Genomic DNA, 19,553 nt, shown 5'->3' on the forward strand with positions numbered 1-19,553 from the left:
ATACACACACAGCATCTTTATTACTTGCAGTGCAAGGGACTCATCCTTAAAGGGTCAAAGGTCGCCCTTGCCTAGACATTCTGCCTTTTGGCAGTTACACTCACATTTTTAATACACAAATCTGTATCAATCATGCATCAGTTTCTTCTTATTGACCAATTACATAGTAATGTTCAAGTCTTAGCAACACAATAGACCAATCACATGCCGCTTTGGTTACCCCACGCTTAAGATGGGGTCATTTGCCCACCACAAGTTAAATGTGGTTTCCTGCTTCCTTTTTGCTTAAACTAGAACAAGCTGCAGTTTGCCAAGTGACGAATTGCTCAACACCTATTTCTTACATGGAACAAGTTATGGTCAGTGCTGGTCCACATGTATTTTGTTTTGAACCTGCCTGTCTTGCCCAAATTGTCTGTTTTATTTTAACCCTTTCCACACTTGAAAGTGATGGCATCCCTGGATTACAGGATATCACTAATCAGAAAGTTTAAAAAAAAGTAGTGATAATCAAATAGTAATTAAGACGGATTCTTTCACATATCTCAGCTGAGACTTCATAGCTTTCTCAAGTTTAAACTTACAATTACAATGGTAATTGTAGCTTCTGTAACTGCAATCAGTCAAACAGCTCTAAGATATCTTGTGGCTCAGTTGACTGTGTCAGTGTCTCGGAGCCAAAATCTCTTAGTTTAGTCAGACTGTAGTACGTGATGACTGTGGAAGGCTTGTCCATAATGTGGTCAAACAAACTGATTATCAATATATAAATCCTTCCACTACACCTACGGCAGTTGGGAAAGCTGAGAGTGTTTCCTGTTCAGAGCTGAGTGATGAGCTGCAGCTCACCACCATCTTCTTTGGGGAGAAATTAGAAATGGGCAACAATACTAGCCTAGGGAGCAACAGACACATCACATTTACAAATTAAAATACTTTCAAATCATTCCTTTTCACCTCAAGGAACTACTAGAGAGAGATGTATTCATATGGAGTATTGATAATGCAAATTGGAAATTCACTTTACTAGTAATTAGATGTGCATTCTGGGGACAATGGTTCAAATCCCACCATGGTGAAATTTGAGTTCAATAAAAAAGAATCTGGAATAGAATTTGTCTGAATGGCAACTATTTATACACTATCACATTGTAAAAAAATTACTAATGAAGGAAATTAACCACTCCCCGAGTAATTAAACATGGTCAATAAATGCTGGCTTAGCCAGCGACACCCTCATTCCAAATTTAAAAATACTGTTCCAAACAATAGAAAGCTTTTTAAAGAACTTCCTTTAGCATTTAATTTAAATAATTTTGAAGAACAACTAGGTGTGCCATCAAGAACATATGACATTCTAAAACTGTTTTGGAGAAAAGGGTCGATAACAAGTGCAAAGCGTAGAGGGAACACTTCCACCATTTGAAGAAATGGGACAATAGATAACAAATCAGCAGGGGAATTCTCACTCCCAATTTTCCTTGTCTGGGTGCTGTGAATAATTCAAAGCATAGTGTGGATGAAATCAAGGAACATAACATGGTCTGATAATAAAACAGTTTAATAAGACAGCAAGTTAATGCACTAATCCTTCTTTATAGATTTCTGAGGCAACTTCTGTAAGCCAATAACTTGCATGGAACATGCTTTTACTTGCACCTGTGAAGTTACGTGCCATTAACTACCTATTAATGTATTAATTTTAAATGTGATTACCGAAAATGAACAACTGTCTTAAATCATTGGCCCAAAGTACACTGGGTTCTCAAAATGCAAGCTTCATTGCACCTCTGTACGAAATTAAAAACTTCCTGCAGCCTTAAATCTAACAAATAAATTTAGTCACAGTATTAGAGTAATCTTTGGAGTTAAGCAATCTAAGAACCAACATAATTAAGTTGAGGGCTTGACGCCCAAAAACACAACTTGTAAATAAAAGTTTCAAAACCAAATGTCACTTGCTGGTACATAACTTTCATTCAATGAACCTGGACTTTCTGAAAATATGGAATACCAAGTTGGTTGCAAGACTAGTTCAAAAGGACTTTCATAAGTTATATTATTTGTGACTTGCCTATTCAAGTATTCATTTAGCTGGAATAAGCAAGTTTACAACTTCTTTTATAGTAAAACATTCGAGCCCTGTACAAGTCTGCAATGTTTAGTACATCCTGAGATCAATAATTTAAAGTAGTCAAAAATATAAGTATTGCCAGGTCTGTGATGAATGTTTACATGATTTAAATTAGCACAAAAGAATAAAAGGAGAATCCAAATTCATAATAAAACCCAGCTGCTTGCTCATAAACCCCGTAATGACTGAACATATTTGAACAATTCTCTTGCTGTTGACAACCAGTGCCATACAGCTTCACTAAACCTCTAAAGATGAGGAATATCATACACATAAGTAATAAAAAAGGTTCTATTAGCTATGCCTTCCTTCATGTAACTTATATGTCAAAAACATTCTTTTTATTAATAACAGTTCTTAACCTTTTTCCCTATTTTAATCTCAACATTAGCTGTACCCAAGCTTTTTTCTTAAATTGTTATTACTTACATTGGTAAATAGTCAGCTAATTACAATACTTGATTTAAAAGTTGAGAGATTATAGAATTGTAAAGCTTGATTCTTTAGTGGTTGGAAGCTTCATTTCTTGTTCCTTTTAATTTTATCACCATTTCCTGTCCCCTGGTCAGCCAAAAGTATGACGATTGATAGGACATGGCTTCACAGGCACCCTCTGACAACCTCATTCAAGATATCGTTACTCAATTTAGCAATTCACTGCCATCTGGGTAACTTTTGGATTATAATTTAACTCCATTAACTATCTGCACAATATTTAGGTTTAACAAAAGTAAGTTTAAGACAGAATAAATAATAGCGGTATGTAATAAACATGGAACTTCATTTCATTTCCAAAATTAAATTTTCCAGGAACTAATGAATGGTTAAATTTTCAAGAACAACAATGGAAACCAAATGTTGTTGTTATTTTTAAAACCTACTGTAAGGTTCCTTAATCATTGTAGGGGGTGAGATCTTGATAAAGTACTCCAAGACACAAAGTAACAACTGGAAAGAGAGCACAAGGTCATCTTCCATCTGTAGCAGCTTTCCTGAAAGCAGAATGCAAGTACCAAAGGCACAACATTAGTGTGATTTATTGCAATTCATTTGAACTGTAAATGTACAACTTAAGAACAATATATCTTTGCTTACAAAACCATTTTCTCTCTAGATACTAAACCAAAATTTTATGTAGTGCATCAGTGTGAAACTTAAAGTACATTCTGTGATTTTTTTTAATATAAAAAGTAAATGACAAGTATCTTTATCCTTCAAGCAAAACAAAAACCTACAGTTTCCAGAAATTTTTCAGTAATATCTAAGCTTAGATAATTGCCTATGGATTTTACATCTCTTTCAAAAACAGATTAAAAATGCTGTTGTGGTTCTGTTCGCCAAGCTGGGAATTTGTGTTGCAGATGTTTCGTCCCCTGTCTAGGGGACATCCTCAGTGCTTGGGAGCCCCCTGTGAAGCGCTTCTGTGTTGTTTCCTCCGGCATTTATAGTAGTGTCTCTCTGCCGCTTCCGGTTGTTAGTTCCAGCTGTCCGCTGCAGTGGCCGGTATATTGGGTCCAGGTCAATGTGTTTGTTGATAGAATCTGTGGATGAATGCCATGCCTTTAGGAATTCCCTGGCTGTTCTCTGTTTGGCTTGTCCTATAATAGTAGTGTTGTCCAAGTCGAACTCCTGTTGCTTGTCATCTGCATGTGTGGCTACTAAGGATAGCTGGTCGTGTCGTTTCGTGGCTGGTAGGCGTTCATGGATATGGATCGTTAGCTGTCTTCCTGTTTGTCCTATGTAGTGTTTTGTGCAGTCCTTGCATGGGATTTTGTACACAGCTAACGATCCGTATCCATGAACATCAACTAGCCACGAAACGACACGACCAGCTATCCTTAGTCGCCACACACGCAGATGACAAGCAACAGGAGTTCGACTTGGACAACACTACTATTATAGGACAAGCCAAACAGAGAACAGCCAGGGAATTCCTAAAGGCATGGCACTCATCCACAGATTCTATCAACAAACACATCAACCTGGACCCAATATACCGGCAACTGCAGCGGACAACTGGAACTGACAACCGGAAGCGGCAGAGACAAACCACTATAAATGCCAGAGGAAACAACACAGAAGCGCTTCACAGGAGGCTCCCAAGCACTGAGGATGTCCCATAGACAAGTGACGAAAAGTCTGCAACACAAATTCCCAGCTCGGCGAACAGAACCACAACAACGAGCACCCGAGCTACAAACCTTCTCGCAAACTTTGAATTAAAAATACTAAAATATACAATTTCTGTTCATAATCACAAATTGAGAGCTAGTGGTTGTTCTTTATGCTAATAATTGGGAGACTCATCCAGCATTCATCACTACTCAGTGAACGTGCACTAAGTTAACAATTTTGAAGAACATCACTGTACTTTATAACAAATTCAAAGCTTCCACTGAACTTGGAAAACCTACAGCTCAAATTTCCTGAAATCACTTTATATTCATCAAATGAAATGAATACCAGAAAATAGTTTTTTCACACTGCATTTCTTTACATGAAAAGGAAACTATTTGAATGCAACACATATTTTGTAAGATTTTAATACAACTGAGGTGTCCAAAATTTCATTCTGGTGAGACACTCAGTGGTTATTAATGAAACAAAGGAAAATATTCATTTCAGTGAATACTTTAGGATATAAATTGAAACATTTTCAAAAAATGAGCCCAAAAACCTTGATATGGACTGGGGTGGACAATGTCAAAAGTCATATGACACTAGGTTATAGTCCAACAGGTTTATTTGAAATCACAAGCTTTCAGAGCACTGCCCCTTCATCAGGTGAAGTGAAGAGCACACCCAGGCACAGACTTCAGAATTAGAGAGATCAAAAGATCATATAAATGGTGTGAGTGGAGTGTCGAAAGGCCAAATAATAGGTCTCTGCAGGTGATCAGTAGTGTCAGATGGTGTGTGTAAAGTGTTAACAGCTGAGTAACATGTGAAGGGATGACCTATTGCTTAACTGAAGCACAGAGATAATTGCAAAAAAATTAAAATAAGGTGATACTGGAGATAAATCCAATGATTGGAATAACATGCTAGGTATAAGAGCCGCACACTGAGGGTCTAACCAAAGTAACAAATAATCCAAAATTGTACAAAATAATAAAGGCAGCAAGATCACACCACATTACCAAGATGATGGTGTCAGAATAGTACAGTAAGGAAGACTTTATACAGAACAGTATGGTAGGGTCAAACGTAGCACAAGAATGCAGATGCACGAAACAGAAACTGATAGCCAAGTTCCATATACATGAAGATGGCCTCAGTTGTGATCTTGGGTTCAAGCCGTGCCACATGACACCCTTCCTGTCTGTTCCAATAGCAACAACTTTTGATTTCTTCATTAAATTGCTCATGTGAAGATTCCCAAAAGGGGTTTCAATTTCACGGGGTAATGAAAAGAAACAAAGTCTGGCCATTTGATTCAGTTCATTATTAGAATCATAGAGTCCCTACTCAGACCATCGAGTCCACATCGACCCTCCAAATACTCTCACCCAGACCCACAATTCCCTCCCATCCCTGCATTTCCCTGGCCAATCCACCTAACTTGCACGTAGAGTCATATAGCATGGAAATAGATCCTTCAGTCCATGTTGAACACAATCCCAAACTAAACTAGTCCCATCTGTCTGCTCCTGGCCATATCCCTCCAAACATTTCCTATACATGTCTCTATACAAATGTCTTTTAAACATTGAAATTGTACCCATAATTACTTTTCAGGAAGTTCATTCTATACATGAACCACTGTGTAAAAAATTTGCCCCATGGCTTTTTAAAATTTCTATCCTCACCTTATAAATGTGCCTCCTCATCTTGAAATCTCCCATCCTTGGGAAAAGACAACTACCATTAACTCTATCTATATCGCTCATTATTTTATAAACTTCCATCAGATCGCTTCACACCTCCTACGCTCTAGAGAAAATATCCCAGCCTATCCAACCTCTCTTAATAACCAAAATCTTCCATACCTGGCAACATCCTGGTAAATCTCTTCTAAACCCTCTCCAGTTTAATAATATCCTTCTTATAACTGGGTGACCAAGACTGAACAGTATTCTAGAAGAGGCCTCACTAATGTCCTGTACAACCTCAACATAACACCCCAACTCCTATAAATCAAAATGACCAAGCAATGAAGACAAGCGTGCCAAATGTCTTTTTTACCATCCTGTCGATATGTGACGCAAGCTATAAAAGAAATGCATACCTCCACCCCACGTCCCTCTGTTCTGCAACATTACCCAAGGCCCTACCATTAAGTGTATAAGCCCTACCCTGGTGTGTTGTACCAAAATACTATACTTCACATTTATCCAGATTGGACTCCATCTGCCATTTTTCAGCCCATTGACCAATTTAATCAAGATTCCTTTGTAATCTTAGAAAACCACCTTCACGGTTTACAAAAAGTTATCAATTTTGGTGTCATCTGCAAACGTACTAACCATACCTGCTATATTCTCATCCAAATAATTTACATAAATGACAAACAAAAGAGGACCCAGAACCAATCCCTGTGGAACACCACTTGTCACAGACCTCCGGTCCGAAAAGCAATCCAGCACCATTACTCGGTCTCCTGCAGTTAAGCCAATTATGCATCCAATTGGCACGCTCACCCTGAATCCCATGTGATCTAACTTTAGTAATTAGTCGACCATGCTGAACCTTGATAAAGGCTTTACTAAGATCCAAATAAACAACATCTGCTGCTCTCATCATCAATCTTTTTGAAAACTTCCTCAAAAAACTCAATCAAGTTTGAGATACAATTTTCCTCTCATACAAAACTATGGTGACTACCCTTAAACAATTTTTGCCTCTTGAAATATCCATAAATCCTATTTCCCACAATGTTGTGGGATACATTAGACAAGATCCCAGAGATTTATCCACCTTTGTATTCTCTCAGACAGCATGAACTTCCTTTTCTGTAATGTGAACGATTTTAAAACAAAATTTATTCCTCTGTATTCTTTAGACTCCGTTTCTTTCTCCACAGTAAAAACTGACGTCAAATATTTCATTTAGTACCTCTCCCATCTCCTGGGGTTCAACACAAAGACGACCTCCTTGATCTTTAAGAGACCCTACCCTCTCCCTAGTTACCCTCTTGCTCTTTAAGGACTTTTATTAAAATCTTTTTCAAACCTTTTACAAAAACAACTATATATAAAAAAAACAAAGGATAGAGGTAGTACAAGTGTCATATAACAGTATTATTAATACTTACTATTCTACCAGAACAAACCTATCTACTTAAATTAAACAACAATTAAACTTAAAGTTAAATTAAGTTGAATTCAGGTTAAATTAAATTACATCACATTATTCTATTTCACTCACCACACTTCTGCTAAAGCTCCCATCCCTGTGAGCATCAGTCATTGTACCCATATTTTCCCAGCTTCCCCCTCCCAGAGTCCCATGGGCTGCCCAATCCAACTCCCATGGCTATATCATGGCCCTAGTTAATATTGCCAATAAGTGTGCATCTATATAATTTAAAAAGGGCCGCCACATCTTATAAAACTGCTTAGTTTTGTGGTGCACCATATTTGTAAGATAGTCTTGGGGGGAGATGCTCCATCACCAGCCTGCACTCTCTCATAAGACCTTCGGGTTTTTCCGACGTCCAATTCATTAGAATGTTCTACTTCAGTGTTTCCCCAGACAGGGCAAGTTTGGCAACCCCAGGAAAAGAAATATTGGATCCACCTTGACTTCAATTCCCAGAATTTCCTTCAGCCCCCTAACTATGGCACTCCAGTATCTCCGAATCTTCTAACATAACCAAAAGCAGGGAGTGAGAGCGCCTGTACTAATTTTACATTTGGGACATCCTGGAGACACTCCTCTCAAACTTAGCTCACCTCTCTGGCGCCATATGAGCCCTGTGTAAAATCTTGAATTGCATGGCCTGCGCTTTGTTACATAAAGATTTTCTTTACACTTTCCCATATATCTTCCCATGTTCGCAATGAATATCCTCTCCTATTTCCAGATTCCATCGACCACAGAGTCTCTCCATATCTCCTAAGGCATTTCTGTGAATGATACAAAGTATTAACTGAAAGAGTGTCCATGCACCAGAGCACTCTTTTCGCCCTGTCTGAAATGTAAGGCTGAGCTAGGAGCGTGATCCTCCTCTGTATATAATCCCTTATCTGAAAATACCGGAAGAGGTCCCTGTTAGACAATCCATATTCCTGATTTAGTTGGCTAAACAACATCAAGACCTCCCCCTCGACTAAGTCTCCCAAATAAAAGATTCCCTTATTCTCCTATGCCATAAAGCCCAAGTCCATTGCCCCAAGTTTAAATACTGGGGCTCCTGCCAATGGGGTAAACGGCGAGGTCTGAAGCCAGTTGCCCTCGTCCTGCTTCACTATCCTCCAAACTTTCAAAACAATAGGGTCTTCCACTGCTCGGTCACGATTTCATCTTGTCCATGAATAATAAATTAACTAGGGGACATTTCGACTGTGAGGCTTGAATGTAAAGCCAAATTGACCCCAAATCCACCCCACCCCCCCATACCCAGTCACCCACATATGCTAACAGGGCGCTTATTTGATATCTTTTTAAGTCCGGAAGGTCCACCCCAACACCCTGCGGGAGTTGCAATTTAATAAATTTAATTAGGGGGTACCTGTGACACCAAATGAAGGACCCAAGGCAACCATGAAGCCTCTGTAATACTCGTCTGGGTTGTTACATTCTAGCATTCTCATAAGGTACAACAAACGAGGAAGAACATTCATTTTAAATCAGGGCTGTTCGGCCTAACCATGAAAATGGTAATCCCTCCCATTGCTGCAGATTCGGTTTTATCCTCTCCAGTAAATTGTGCACAGTTAGCTTTATAGAGCTGGCAGAAGGCAGGGGTAATAAAAATTCCCAAATACTAAAAACCTTTTGACGTACATCTAAACAGGAACTGCATTCCATCCTGCGGATCAGGCACCTTCACTAATCCCCCCACCGCATGGCTTCCGATTTTGTGAAGTTGATCTTGTATCTCGAAAAACGGCTAAATAAATTAACTTTTTTGTATCAATCGGGGTACAGATTTCTCCAGATCGGCCAAAAACAAAAGGACAAGGTCGGCATATAGGGTGATCTTATGCTCTCCCATTCCGACCCTTGGTGCCAGTATTTCCGGGTCCCTCCTGATAGCCTCAACTAAAAGCTCAATTACCAAGGTAAATAACAGCAGTGAGAGAGGACACACTCCCAATACTAAAGTTATCTGACCTAGTATCTTTTGTAATTACTGCTGCCTTAGGATCATTATACAACACTGCCATGCACCTAGCAAAGGATCCCCCCAACCCAAAATGTTCTGGGAAACAGGTATGGCCATTCTACCCGGTCAAACGCCTTTTCTGTGTCTAGGGAAACCACCTAGCCCGGGATCAATCTTTGCTGGCATACTTGCACTATGTTCAGTACCCTCCTGATATTGCTGAACTCATCTGATCTTCTTTTATAATATCAGGCAATACCTTTTCCAACTTCAGGGCCAGCACCTTTGACAGAATTTTAAAGTTCACATTCAACAATTAAATTGGTCTGTATGAAGCACATTCTTCGGGGTCTTTCCCTTTCTTTAAAATGAGGGAGATATTAGCCTCCCTATGAGGAGGCAGGAGACAATCCTGAGTATATGAATGACTGTACATCCCCAAAAGTGGCTCCGCCAACACATTTATGAATTCCTTATAAAACTGACTCAGGAATCCATCTGGCCCCGGTGCTTTGCCACCCTGGAGATGCTTTGTTGCTTCCTGCACTGCTTGAATCGTCAAAGGATCATTTAACAGGGAGGCCTGTTCCGCGTTTATACTGGGGAGGTCCAGGTTCTCAAAGAAGGACTGCATTCTCGCTGCACCCTCGCCGCCCTCCGACCGGTATAACTCTGCAAAGTATTCCCAAAATATAGCATTGATCTTCTTCAACTCACAGTTAACTGTGCCAGCCCTCTCTCTGATAAATATAAAGGATTGAGAAGCATTTTTCTTTCTAGCCAGATATCTACTAATCTCCAAATTCAAATAACCTTTCTTTAGCAAAGGAGATTTTTTTTTGCCACTTGTGTGTGAACTGAGTCAAGAGCAGCCCAGAGAGCTGTGACCTGCTGCAGCTTGACCACTGAAGGCCTATTATAACACACTTCTTCAGCTACCTTCAGCCAGGCCTCCAGCATCAATTGCTGCTCCCCTCTCTGCCCCTTTCTAGTTTTGAATATGAAACGGTTAGGCCTCGTAAATATACCTTAGTGGTCTCCCAAAGTACTGACGGATTATTGGCTGCACCAGAGTTGATATCCCAGAAGGCCCTGAACTCTCTTGTAATGTACTCAGTAAATTTGCTATCCCTGAACAGGAATGGGTCCATAAGCCAATGCCATGCATCTATTCCGCCACCCTTGATTTTAACATCTAAATACACTGGCACACTGGTCCGAGATAGTTATATTCCCAATTTTGCAAGCCAATATTCTGTCCGAAAGACCAACGGCATAAAGAACAATCCAGTCGCATGTAGCACTTGTGTAGGTTGGAATAGAAAGTAAAGTCTCTTCCATTAGGGTAGAGACACCTTCACACATCCACCAATTCCCAACTCCTCACACAAGTCCACCAACTGTCTAGATTGTGTGGGTGTGCCCCCCAGGTCCCTTGGCATCCTGTCTCCCCTGACATCTATAAAGCAGTTAAAATTCTCTCCTATGATCAGACAGCACACCCCAAGATTAATTAATTTAGCAATTAGAAATTTAAGAGGGTGTGCCAGGGAAAAAAATATTCAAGACGCTATACTCTTTTCTGTGTATTAGAGCTTTAAGAATGATGAACCATCCATGTTCGTCCTTAATTTTCACAGTTACCTGGAATGGGAGGTTCTTTCTGATCAGTATAGCCACTCCCCTACTTTTAGAGCTAAAAGGAGGAGAAGAATACCTGATCCTAAACCCCCCCTGCTGCAGTTTCAGATGTTCCTCATGATTTAAATGCGTCTCCTGTAGCAGGGCGATGTCAACTCTTTCCTTCTTAAGGCTTGAAAGCACCTTCTTTCTTTTAATAGGGGAATGGCTCCCTTTTCACATTCCAGCTGTACCATATAAACAGATCACTAGCCATGGTAGTCCAGGGCATCCCGTGGTTTCCCATGAGGAGCAAGTTTATCTGAGGTGCAGTGAGCGAAATAAACATTAACTCTATTAAATCTAAAAACTGCTCCTATGAAAACAACTATAACGAAAAAACTAACCACTACATTTAACTTAAACAAAAACCCAAATAAACCCCAATTCCCTAGAGATCGCCCCCTTTGCAACCATTCTGGCTCCTCCCAGCTGAGGCTGCACCCCAGTCCCAGGAAATTCACAGACAAAGAGAACATGTTATTTACATTCCTGAGAGTTAACAATGGACACTCACCATTCCCCCATCCACACCTGCTCTCCATACATCTTAACTACAGATATAGCCACCCCCAATCCAGAAAAGAACAGCAACAAAAAAAACCTCCATATAATAACCAACCGATTGAAATGTTAAATAAATCAGGTTTTACACCAAGGCAGTACAGAATCTGTAAGACCGATAACCACAAAAAGGGAGAGAGAAAAAAAAGGAGTCAGAGAAAGTAAAGAAAAACTAAACCATTTGTCCATAACTGTGACCCTCCCCACCCCGACTGACCAGAGTCCTTTATTACAAAGAATTCACAAAGTCTTTTGCCTTTTCTGCCGAATCGGAATGATAGTCCATGAGCGAAACACAACACCGCCAGGTACCTCAAGGAATATTGAATGTTTAGGACCCTTAATTTCTTCTTGACTTCATCAAATGCCTTTCTCTTCTTAATTATGGCTCCAGAGAAGTCTTGAAAAAACATTATTCTTCAGCTTTTGTATATTAAAGCCTGTGGATCTCTTCCCAATCTTCTGGCTGTTTCAATCATTAACTGCTTTTCTTTATAGTGCTGGAATCGCATCAGGATGCGGTGGGGGGAGGGGGGGGTGGAGAAAAGAGACGGATGCAGATCCGACCCAGACCTGCACAATGTGATCCGCTGGGCCCGCTCCACACTCACCAGGCCCGACTCTACTCCCAGGACCATCAGGAGCCACTTCTCCAGGAATCCTCACCTTCCTTGGGCTCCGGGTGACCCACATGCCATAGGTTTTTTCTCCTGCTTTTCAAGGTCACCCACTTGTTTTTGAAGGACCCGAACCTGGCCTTCCAAACTTCGGATCCATTCTCCCGAGTCCTCCGCCACTGTCTCTGATGCTGCAGTCCTCTGCTTGACCACTTCTACTTGTCCAGCTGGTGTTTGGATCTCCTGTTCATGCTTCTTCAGCATGACAGAGTTTGGCTCTAGTGTTGCCTCAATTTTTTCTGGGAGCTCAGCAAACTCAGTAAATTCTGCTGCCCCGTTGAATCCAAAGGGGCTGCCACGGGAGTTCGAGCAATGGCTACGGGCACCCCTGACATAGTAGGGGAGTGCTCTGCCTGCTGTACTCCTTTCACCCATTTTTCTTTATTCTACTTCATTCTGATCTTAGAGCTTTCAAATCACAGATTTAAAAGCTCTATAGATATTCAACAAGTCTATATTATCAATTTTCTCCTGGGGTGATTAGCGAGGGTGGGGTGTAAAGGTCCACAGTGCCCAGAGTATGGCACAGAGCCCAACACCGTAGACCTCTCAGACCGCCGCCATCTTGGATCTCCACCCTCTCGCTCTTAAAGTACTTGCAGAATCTCTTTGGATTATCCTTAAACTTATCTGCCAATGATATCTTAAATCGTTTCTTTGCCCTGACATTCTTTATGTTGATTAAGAGATTCAATTGAACCAAGTTGCTTATATCTAATAAGATTCTCTTTTATTCTTGACTAGAACCTCAATATCTTTATTCATCCATTGTTCCTTAATCTTAACAGCCTTATCCTTCACCCTAACAGGAACAAAATACCTCTGAACTCTCATCATACGCTTGAATGCCTCACACGTCTTTTTACTTGCGATCAGTCTACTCCAATCACCTTTTGAAGGTTCTTGAATCATACCATTAACATCTTTCTTACTCCAATTCAAAAATTTCACTTTTTTGGAAGGCTTGTCCTTTTCCATAACTATTCTGAAATTAATAGTATTATGATCGATAGACCCCAAGTGTTCCCCCACTTTTATTTCAGTCACACCTAACCTGCCTTACTGCCCAAAAGAATGTCTAATTTTGTTCCTTCTCTCGTAGAAGCATCCACATATTGATAAAGAAAATTTTCTTGAACACATTTACAAATTCTTCACCATCCAAACCTTTAATACTATGTTAGCCTCAGTCAATGTATGGAAAATTAAAATCCCCCATTATTACAACCTTATGATGCTTATGTATACCTGAGATCACCCTAAATATTTGTTTCTCAATTCCCTTCTTACCCTCGCAGGTAGAGGGATAATGTGCAAACACATTGGAGGGTGAAATCGAAGCCGAGATCCTAGTGCTGTGAGGCCACCATGGCTAAGGAATTAAGGGTTGCTGGATCCTAAGTTACATTTAAAGGCAAATTCACAGAATCAGTAATAAAATCATGCTGATCCCACATCACTATATTTATGTGCAGCTGTCTCAAGGATTCTTCTAGGCCTTCATGACAATTGTTCTGCAGATTTTCTACCCTATCCCACAAGCCATAATTAGTGCCAATAGAAATCTCTTTTGATCAGTTTGTAGAAATGAGGAGAACCAAATGAGTGGGATGTCAGTTTGGAATTCTTCAGTGTTCACCAACAAATATGTTTCAACTATACCTACAGACATGATGCATACACTCCACTTTGTAGAGGATCAATAAAAGTATGGGTCTTCTTTATCAAACCTGGGGAAAAAAAACGGGGGGGGGGGGGGGAGGTAAGCTTTGAAAACGAGAGGTTCTATTTGATCTATCGGTCCTATGTGTCCATACCCTACAGTTCCTTTCTCTTTATTTCTGGCCATTAGTTTCTGGCCGTCTCCTATCTGCATCTATCTGAAATAACAAGAAATTTACTTTCTTATTCTAATTGCCATTAATTGTTCACATCCCCTTAAATTTCACTCATTTACAATTTCCCAGTCCGAACACAGGCTATCTCCAAGCTTCAATTCTATTCTGTAGTCAGCTGTGAATCATCATCCAAGTGATTGACTTTTGAATAGTCTTATTAGCACATTACTGTTCAGGCCAGGTTTGGATCAGTACTTAATATTGAGAACAGACTAATAGTATATGAACATTATGCCTAGTCGACAAAACTTCCATTTTATCCTACATTTTTCCTTTAATTTCCACATATATCTTCAGAAATGTTACAAAATACACATTCATTAATTGCTAACTGCTTTGCTTCTTGCACTATTTACAAGGCTATAAGACATTCTTGAAAACGTCAACTAGACCTTAAAAGACAAGGTAAGAACTGCTTCTATTTCCAAGACTTGCTTCAAAGCTTGTGCACCACTGACTAGTTTTTTCATCTCATCTGTTTACTGCTACTCTGGTAAACCATCATAAAATATATATTTCTCATGAAAATAAAAGGACCAGTGTCAACTTCATTTTCTTCTATAGAAACTACATCTCTCCATACGTCTGTGGAATTCGCTACCCCAGAGTGTGCTAGATTCTGGCACACGAAATACATTTAAGTTGGAGATAGGTTTTTAATTAGTATTGGGTCATAGGATTGTGGGGAATGGGCAGGAAGTGAAGTCAAGACTGAGATGAGATCAGCCATAATTATTATGAATGATGCAGCAGGCTCCAAAGGACTGAATTGCAAACTCCTTCTTCTAGTTCTTATGATCTTACAATTAATGTAAACCTTCAATTCTTACCAACACACTTGATTAAAATGTGTTTACATAATAATCTTGAAATGGGATTAAAATAAGAGCACCTTAAAGATGTTTTCAATACATGAGGACATAAATTTTAATTAGGCCAGTAGAGAATCTTACAAGAACCACCGCAATGTTGAACATCGAACAATCTTTCAATTATATTTCAATCAAACATCTCAAACACTTTATTCAAAGCTTGCCATGTATCCTTGCTCAATTATGATCAAAACATTCAGGCTCTAAGCTGTCCTTGATTGGATCTGTTGCTTTATGTTGTCTAGTAATCGCACTTCTGATATCAGGTAAACATGTTTCATAAATAACTGAATTTGTCTTTTTAAATTTCATGAATCTGGAGGTTTAGAAAGACTTGTTAAGTAATGCAGCAATTATCTGTCTGCAATTTTTGACATCCTTGAGAAATTAGCATTAAAGAAGATGGTGCAAGCAGTTACTTAGTCTTAAAAGGACAGGGCAAGGACTGAGGCCCTCAGTGGTGTCTTCTCAGCATTTATAAGGAAAGGGTACTGAAAACAAAATTCCAATAAATTTCCATTAATCCAGGATAATAACAAATAAAAGTCAAGAGAGAATGCAAGAATCACTTGGGGATCATGGGACTAATTTAGACAACTCTAAAAGCCAGCTTTCAAGGCATACATGTTTCAAAATAACTTTTTAAAAAAAAAGAACAGACCTGTTGCCAGTAGAAATGTGATCCAGCAGATTTTCACCACTGGTTTATTAGTTTCAGATGATGCCCTGGTTAAGAAATGAAACAAAGTCAAGCATGATGACATTATTCAAAAAGTTCTGAAAAAAAAGATAATTGAAAACTTACTGGATATCTGGTGCCTCCACAAATATCTTTTCACATATCCTGCAAATTTAAAATAACAGCTTTTGTTACATTTTTAGGGAATGTCATTCACAACTGCTGAAGCACACTTTTCACACATTTACAAAATTCTATGGAGAGCTGCAAAAATGCACATTGTGAATTAAATGTATAGTTGCAGCAGGACCTTCTCATTTCTACCAAAGAATAGATGAAACAAACAAAAATAATAGTCAAAGAGTCATATGTGAAATCTTCATCCAAAATATTCTTTATTATGAAGGGTCAACATGCTCATTTCTGTTACATATTTGAAACAAAACCTTAATTAACATTTTAAGAATGACCAGTAAAGTCAATTAAAGTCTTGACTGTTTGTGGTGGTCTCGTGTGCAAACTAGCTGCTTTGTTTCCTACATTACAACAATGACAACTGCTATGACCAGCTCACCAGGCCTGGTGAAATGACTCCTCTCTTTTCCACAGTTGGTTCCGAGAGGTTTGATTTACGAGGATCTGATATTCCAATTCAATTGGAAAGGCAATACTGCTCAATAATTAATCCTGAAACTCTACATTCGGAGGACCAGGGTTCAAACCCCACCAGGCAGATAGTGGAATTTGAATTGAATTTTTAAAAATCTGGATGAATCTATTAATGACCATGAAACTATTGTCAATTATCGTCTTACTAAAGTTCTTTAGGTAAGAAAATCTGCGATCTTCACCTGGTCTGGCCTACATGTGACTCCAGACCCACAGCAATGTGGTTGACTCTCAACTGTCCTCTGAAATGGCACAGCACGCCACTCAGTTGTATCAATCGTTATGAAGTCTCAGAAAGAAATGAAAAACCTGATACTGACCTAGGCACCAGAAAGAACGACGTCAGAAACAGCCCTGCAAAGTCTTCCTTACTAACATCCAGGGGACTAGTGCCAAAATTAATTGAGCTTTTTCACAGACTAGACCATAAGACACAGAAGCAGAATTAGGTCATTTGGCCCATGAAGTCTGCTCTGCCATTCGATCATGCTGATATGTTTCTCAACTTTATTCTCCTGTCTTCTCCCCTTACCAATCAAGTCTGGTCCTTGATGACAGAAAGTATAGGGCTACTTGTGAGGGGCAGGTCATGCCTCACAGGCCTATTGAAATCTTTGAGGATGTGACAAATCACATTGAAGGTAGAGCAGTGGATGTGGTGTAGATGGATTTTAGCAAGGCTTTTGATAAGGTTCCCCAATGTCGGCTCATTCAGAAAGTAAGGAGACATGGGATACAGGGAAATTTCGCTGTCTGGATACAGACTTGATCAGCCCAGAAAAGACAGAGGGTGCTAGTAGATGGAAAGTATTCAGCCTGGAGTTCGGTGACCAGTGGTATTCCATAGGGAACTGTCGTGGGACCTTTACTCTTTGTAACTTTTGTAGACCACTTGGATGAGAAATTAGAGGGGTGGGTTAGCAAATTTGCGATGACACAAAAGTTGGTGGACTTATGGATAGTGTACAGGGGCTCTTGTAGGTTGCACTGGGACATCGACAGGATGCAAAGCTGGGCTGAGAAGTGGTAGATGGAGTTCAACCTGGAAAAGCGTGAAGTGATTCATTTTGGAAGGTCGAATTTGAATGCAGCCTACAGGGTTAAAGGGAGGATTCTTGGAGGTGTGGAGGAACAGAGGGATCTTGGGGTCCTAGCCCACAGATCCCTTAAAGTCACCACCTAAGTTGATAGGGTTGCTAAGAAAACATATAGTGTATTGGCTTTTATTAGCAGGGGGATTGAGTTTAAGAGCAGCAAGATTACGCTGCAGCTCTATAAAGCCCTGGTTAGACCACCACTTTGGAATAAAGAGGAACCTCGATTATCCGAGGTGCCAATAGAAATATTAAATCAAACACGTTTCCAATGGTGATTGTGTCTTTTGTTTACAGTGATGAAACAGGCACCATCTCCAAATGACGAACCACCCTCCCTCTCTTTCCCCTGACACTTTCCCTGGAGTTCTACAAAGGGGTGTACCCCAAATGCCCCTTCCCCAGATAATCTCTCTAACAGTGTCCTGTACAGGGCAGAGGTGGAACCTGTCAAAAGGTTTGTGTGCGTGTGCATGCTATTAGGAGATTTATCCCACAAAGGCAGCAGCAGCAGTCTTGTTATTGCTGCACAGTCTGGCTGCACTGAAGAGGGGGGCAGGGGATGATGTTGGACAGGGGTGGGTGGTGTCGGGGGGGGGTTGGGGGGGGGGGTAGGCGGGGGCAGTGTCAGACAGGGTTGGGGGGGCAGTGCCGGACAGGGTTGGGGGGGGGGGGGGGGGGAAGCAGGCAGGGGACAGTGTCAGACAGGGTTGGGGGGGCAGGGCAGTGCCGGACGGGGTTGGGGGCAGTGCCGGCCGGAGTTTGGGGAGGGGTGGGGCAGGCAGGGGGCAGTGCCAGACGGGGTTTTGGGGGGGTGGGGCAGGCAGGGGGCAGTGCTGGACAGGGTTGGGAGTGGCTGAGGGGGCAGAGTTAGACGGGGTTGGGGTCAGGGAGCAGTGTTGGACTGGGTTGGGGAGGCCGGGGGTGTGGTGTTCTGGTTGCCTCATTATACGAAGACGTGGAAGCTTGAGAGAGGGTGTAGAGGAAATTTACCAGCTTGCTGCCTGGACTGGAGGGCATGTCTTATGAAGAAAGGTTGAGGGAGCTAAGGCTGTTCTCATTAGACCGAAGGGGGTGACAAGATGATGAGAGGCAGAAAGAGAGTGGGTAGCCAGAGACTTTTTCCCCAGGGCAGAAATGGCTATCATGAGGGGACATCATTTTAAAGGTGATTGGATGAAGGCTTAGCGGAGATTTCAGAGGTAGGTTCTTTACACAGTGTTGGGTGCATGCAATGGCCAGCAGTGGTAGTAGACATTAAGGACAGTTAGCAACTCTTGGATAGGCACATGGATGATTGTAAAATGAAAAGTATGTAGCTTAGTTTGATCTTAGAGTAGAATAAAAAGGTCAGCACAACATCGAGGGCCGAGGTCCTGTACTGTGTTATACTGCTCTATGTACTTGGCTGGAATAGTAATGCTGCCACTTTGGAGCATACCTAATTCAGATCAAGAGTCAGGTAAGGCAGACCAGATGAGGTTGGCAGATACCTTTTCCCCCCAAAAAGGGACTTGGTGAACTAGAATTTTTACAAAAAAAATTTTTCAGACATTCCAGATTTATCAATTTTGATTTGAATTTTATCACCTGCCATAGTGGGACTGAATTCAGGGTTCTAGGATATCGACCTGGGCCTCTGGGTTACTGGTCAAATAACTCTACCACTACACTATCATTTATTCCCCGTAACAAATTGCATTTCTGTATGTCGTGCCATTTGCCAATGCTTACTTGAATTCCTCAATCTTTCTGAAACTATTTGCATTTCAAAGCTCTCTTCATAACCACAGGACAGCACTTTACAGCCAATGAAGTATTTTTGGAGCACAGTATTATGATAATATGCAAAACAGAATATTTGTCATTTCAGGTCATAAGTAAATGTTTCCCTAAACTTTTGCAAACAATGAATACTGACTTGAAGTAGCTGCTAATTTACAGCTATGAAGTCACGTTCCATGGCAACACAAAATTTATAGAGACCACAAACAAGTCAAAGACACTCCTAGAAGT

General features: G+C 40.5%; 1 protein-coding gene across 1 annotated transcript in view; it reads right to left on the minus strand.

Moving 5' to 3' along the window:
* rb1 (retinoblastoma 1) overlaps positions 1 to 19,553 on the minus strand; it is a 197,664-nt gene that overhangs the window by 153,725 nt on the left and 24,386 nt on the right. The window contains exons 5-7 of the mRNA XM_043700386.2: positions 15,901 to 15,939; positions 15,757 to 15,821; positions 3,016 to 3,126 (exon numbers count right to left, since the gene is read on the minus strand). Of these exons, the coding sequence (XP_043556321.2) occupies positions 3,016 to 3,126; positions 15,757 to 15,821; positions 15,901 to 15,939 (215 nt within the window). The remainder of the gene's footprint in view (positions 1 to 3,015; positions 3,127 to 15,756; positions 15,822 to 15,900; positions 15,940 to 19,553) is intronic.

Source organism: Chiloscyllium plagiosum, unplaced genomic scaffold, assembly GCF_037043375.1.
Source record: "Chiloscyllium plagiosum isolate Xiang-an unplaced genomic scaffold, Cpla_swu_hap1 HiC_scaffold_12, whole genome shotgun sequence".
Lineage (NCBI taxonomy): Eukaryota > Metazoa > Chordata > Chondrichthyes > Orectolobiformes > Hemiscylliidae > Chiloscyllium > Chiloscyllium plagiosum.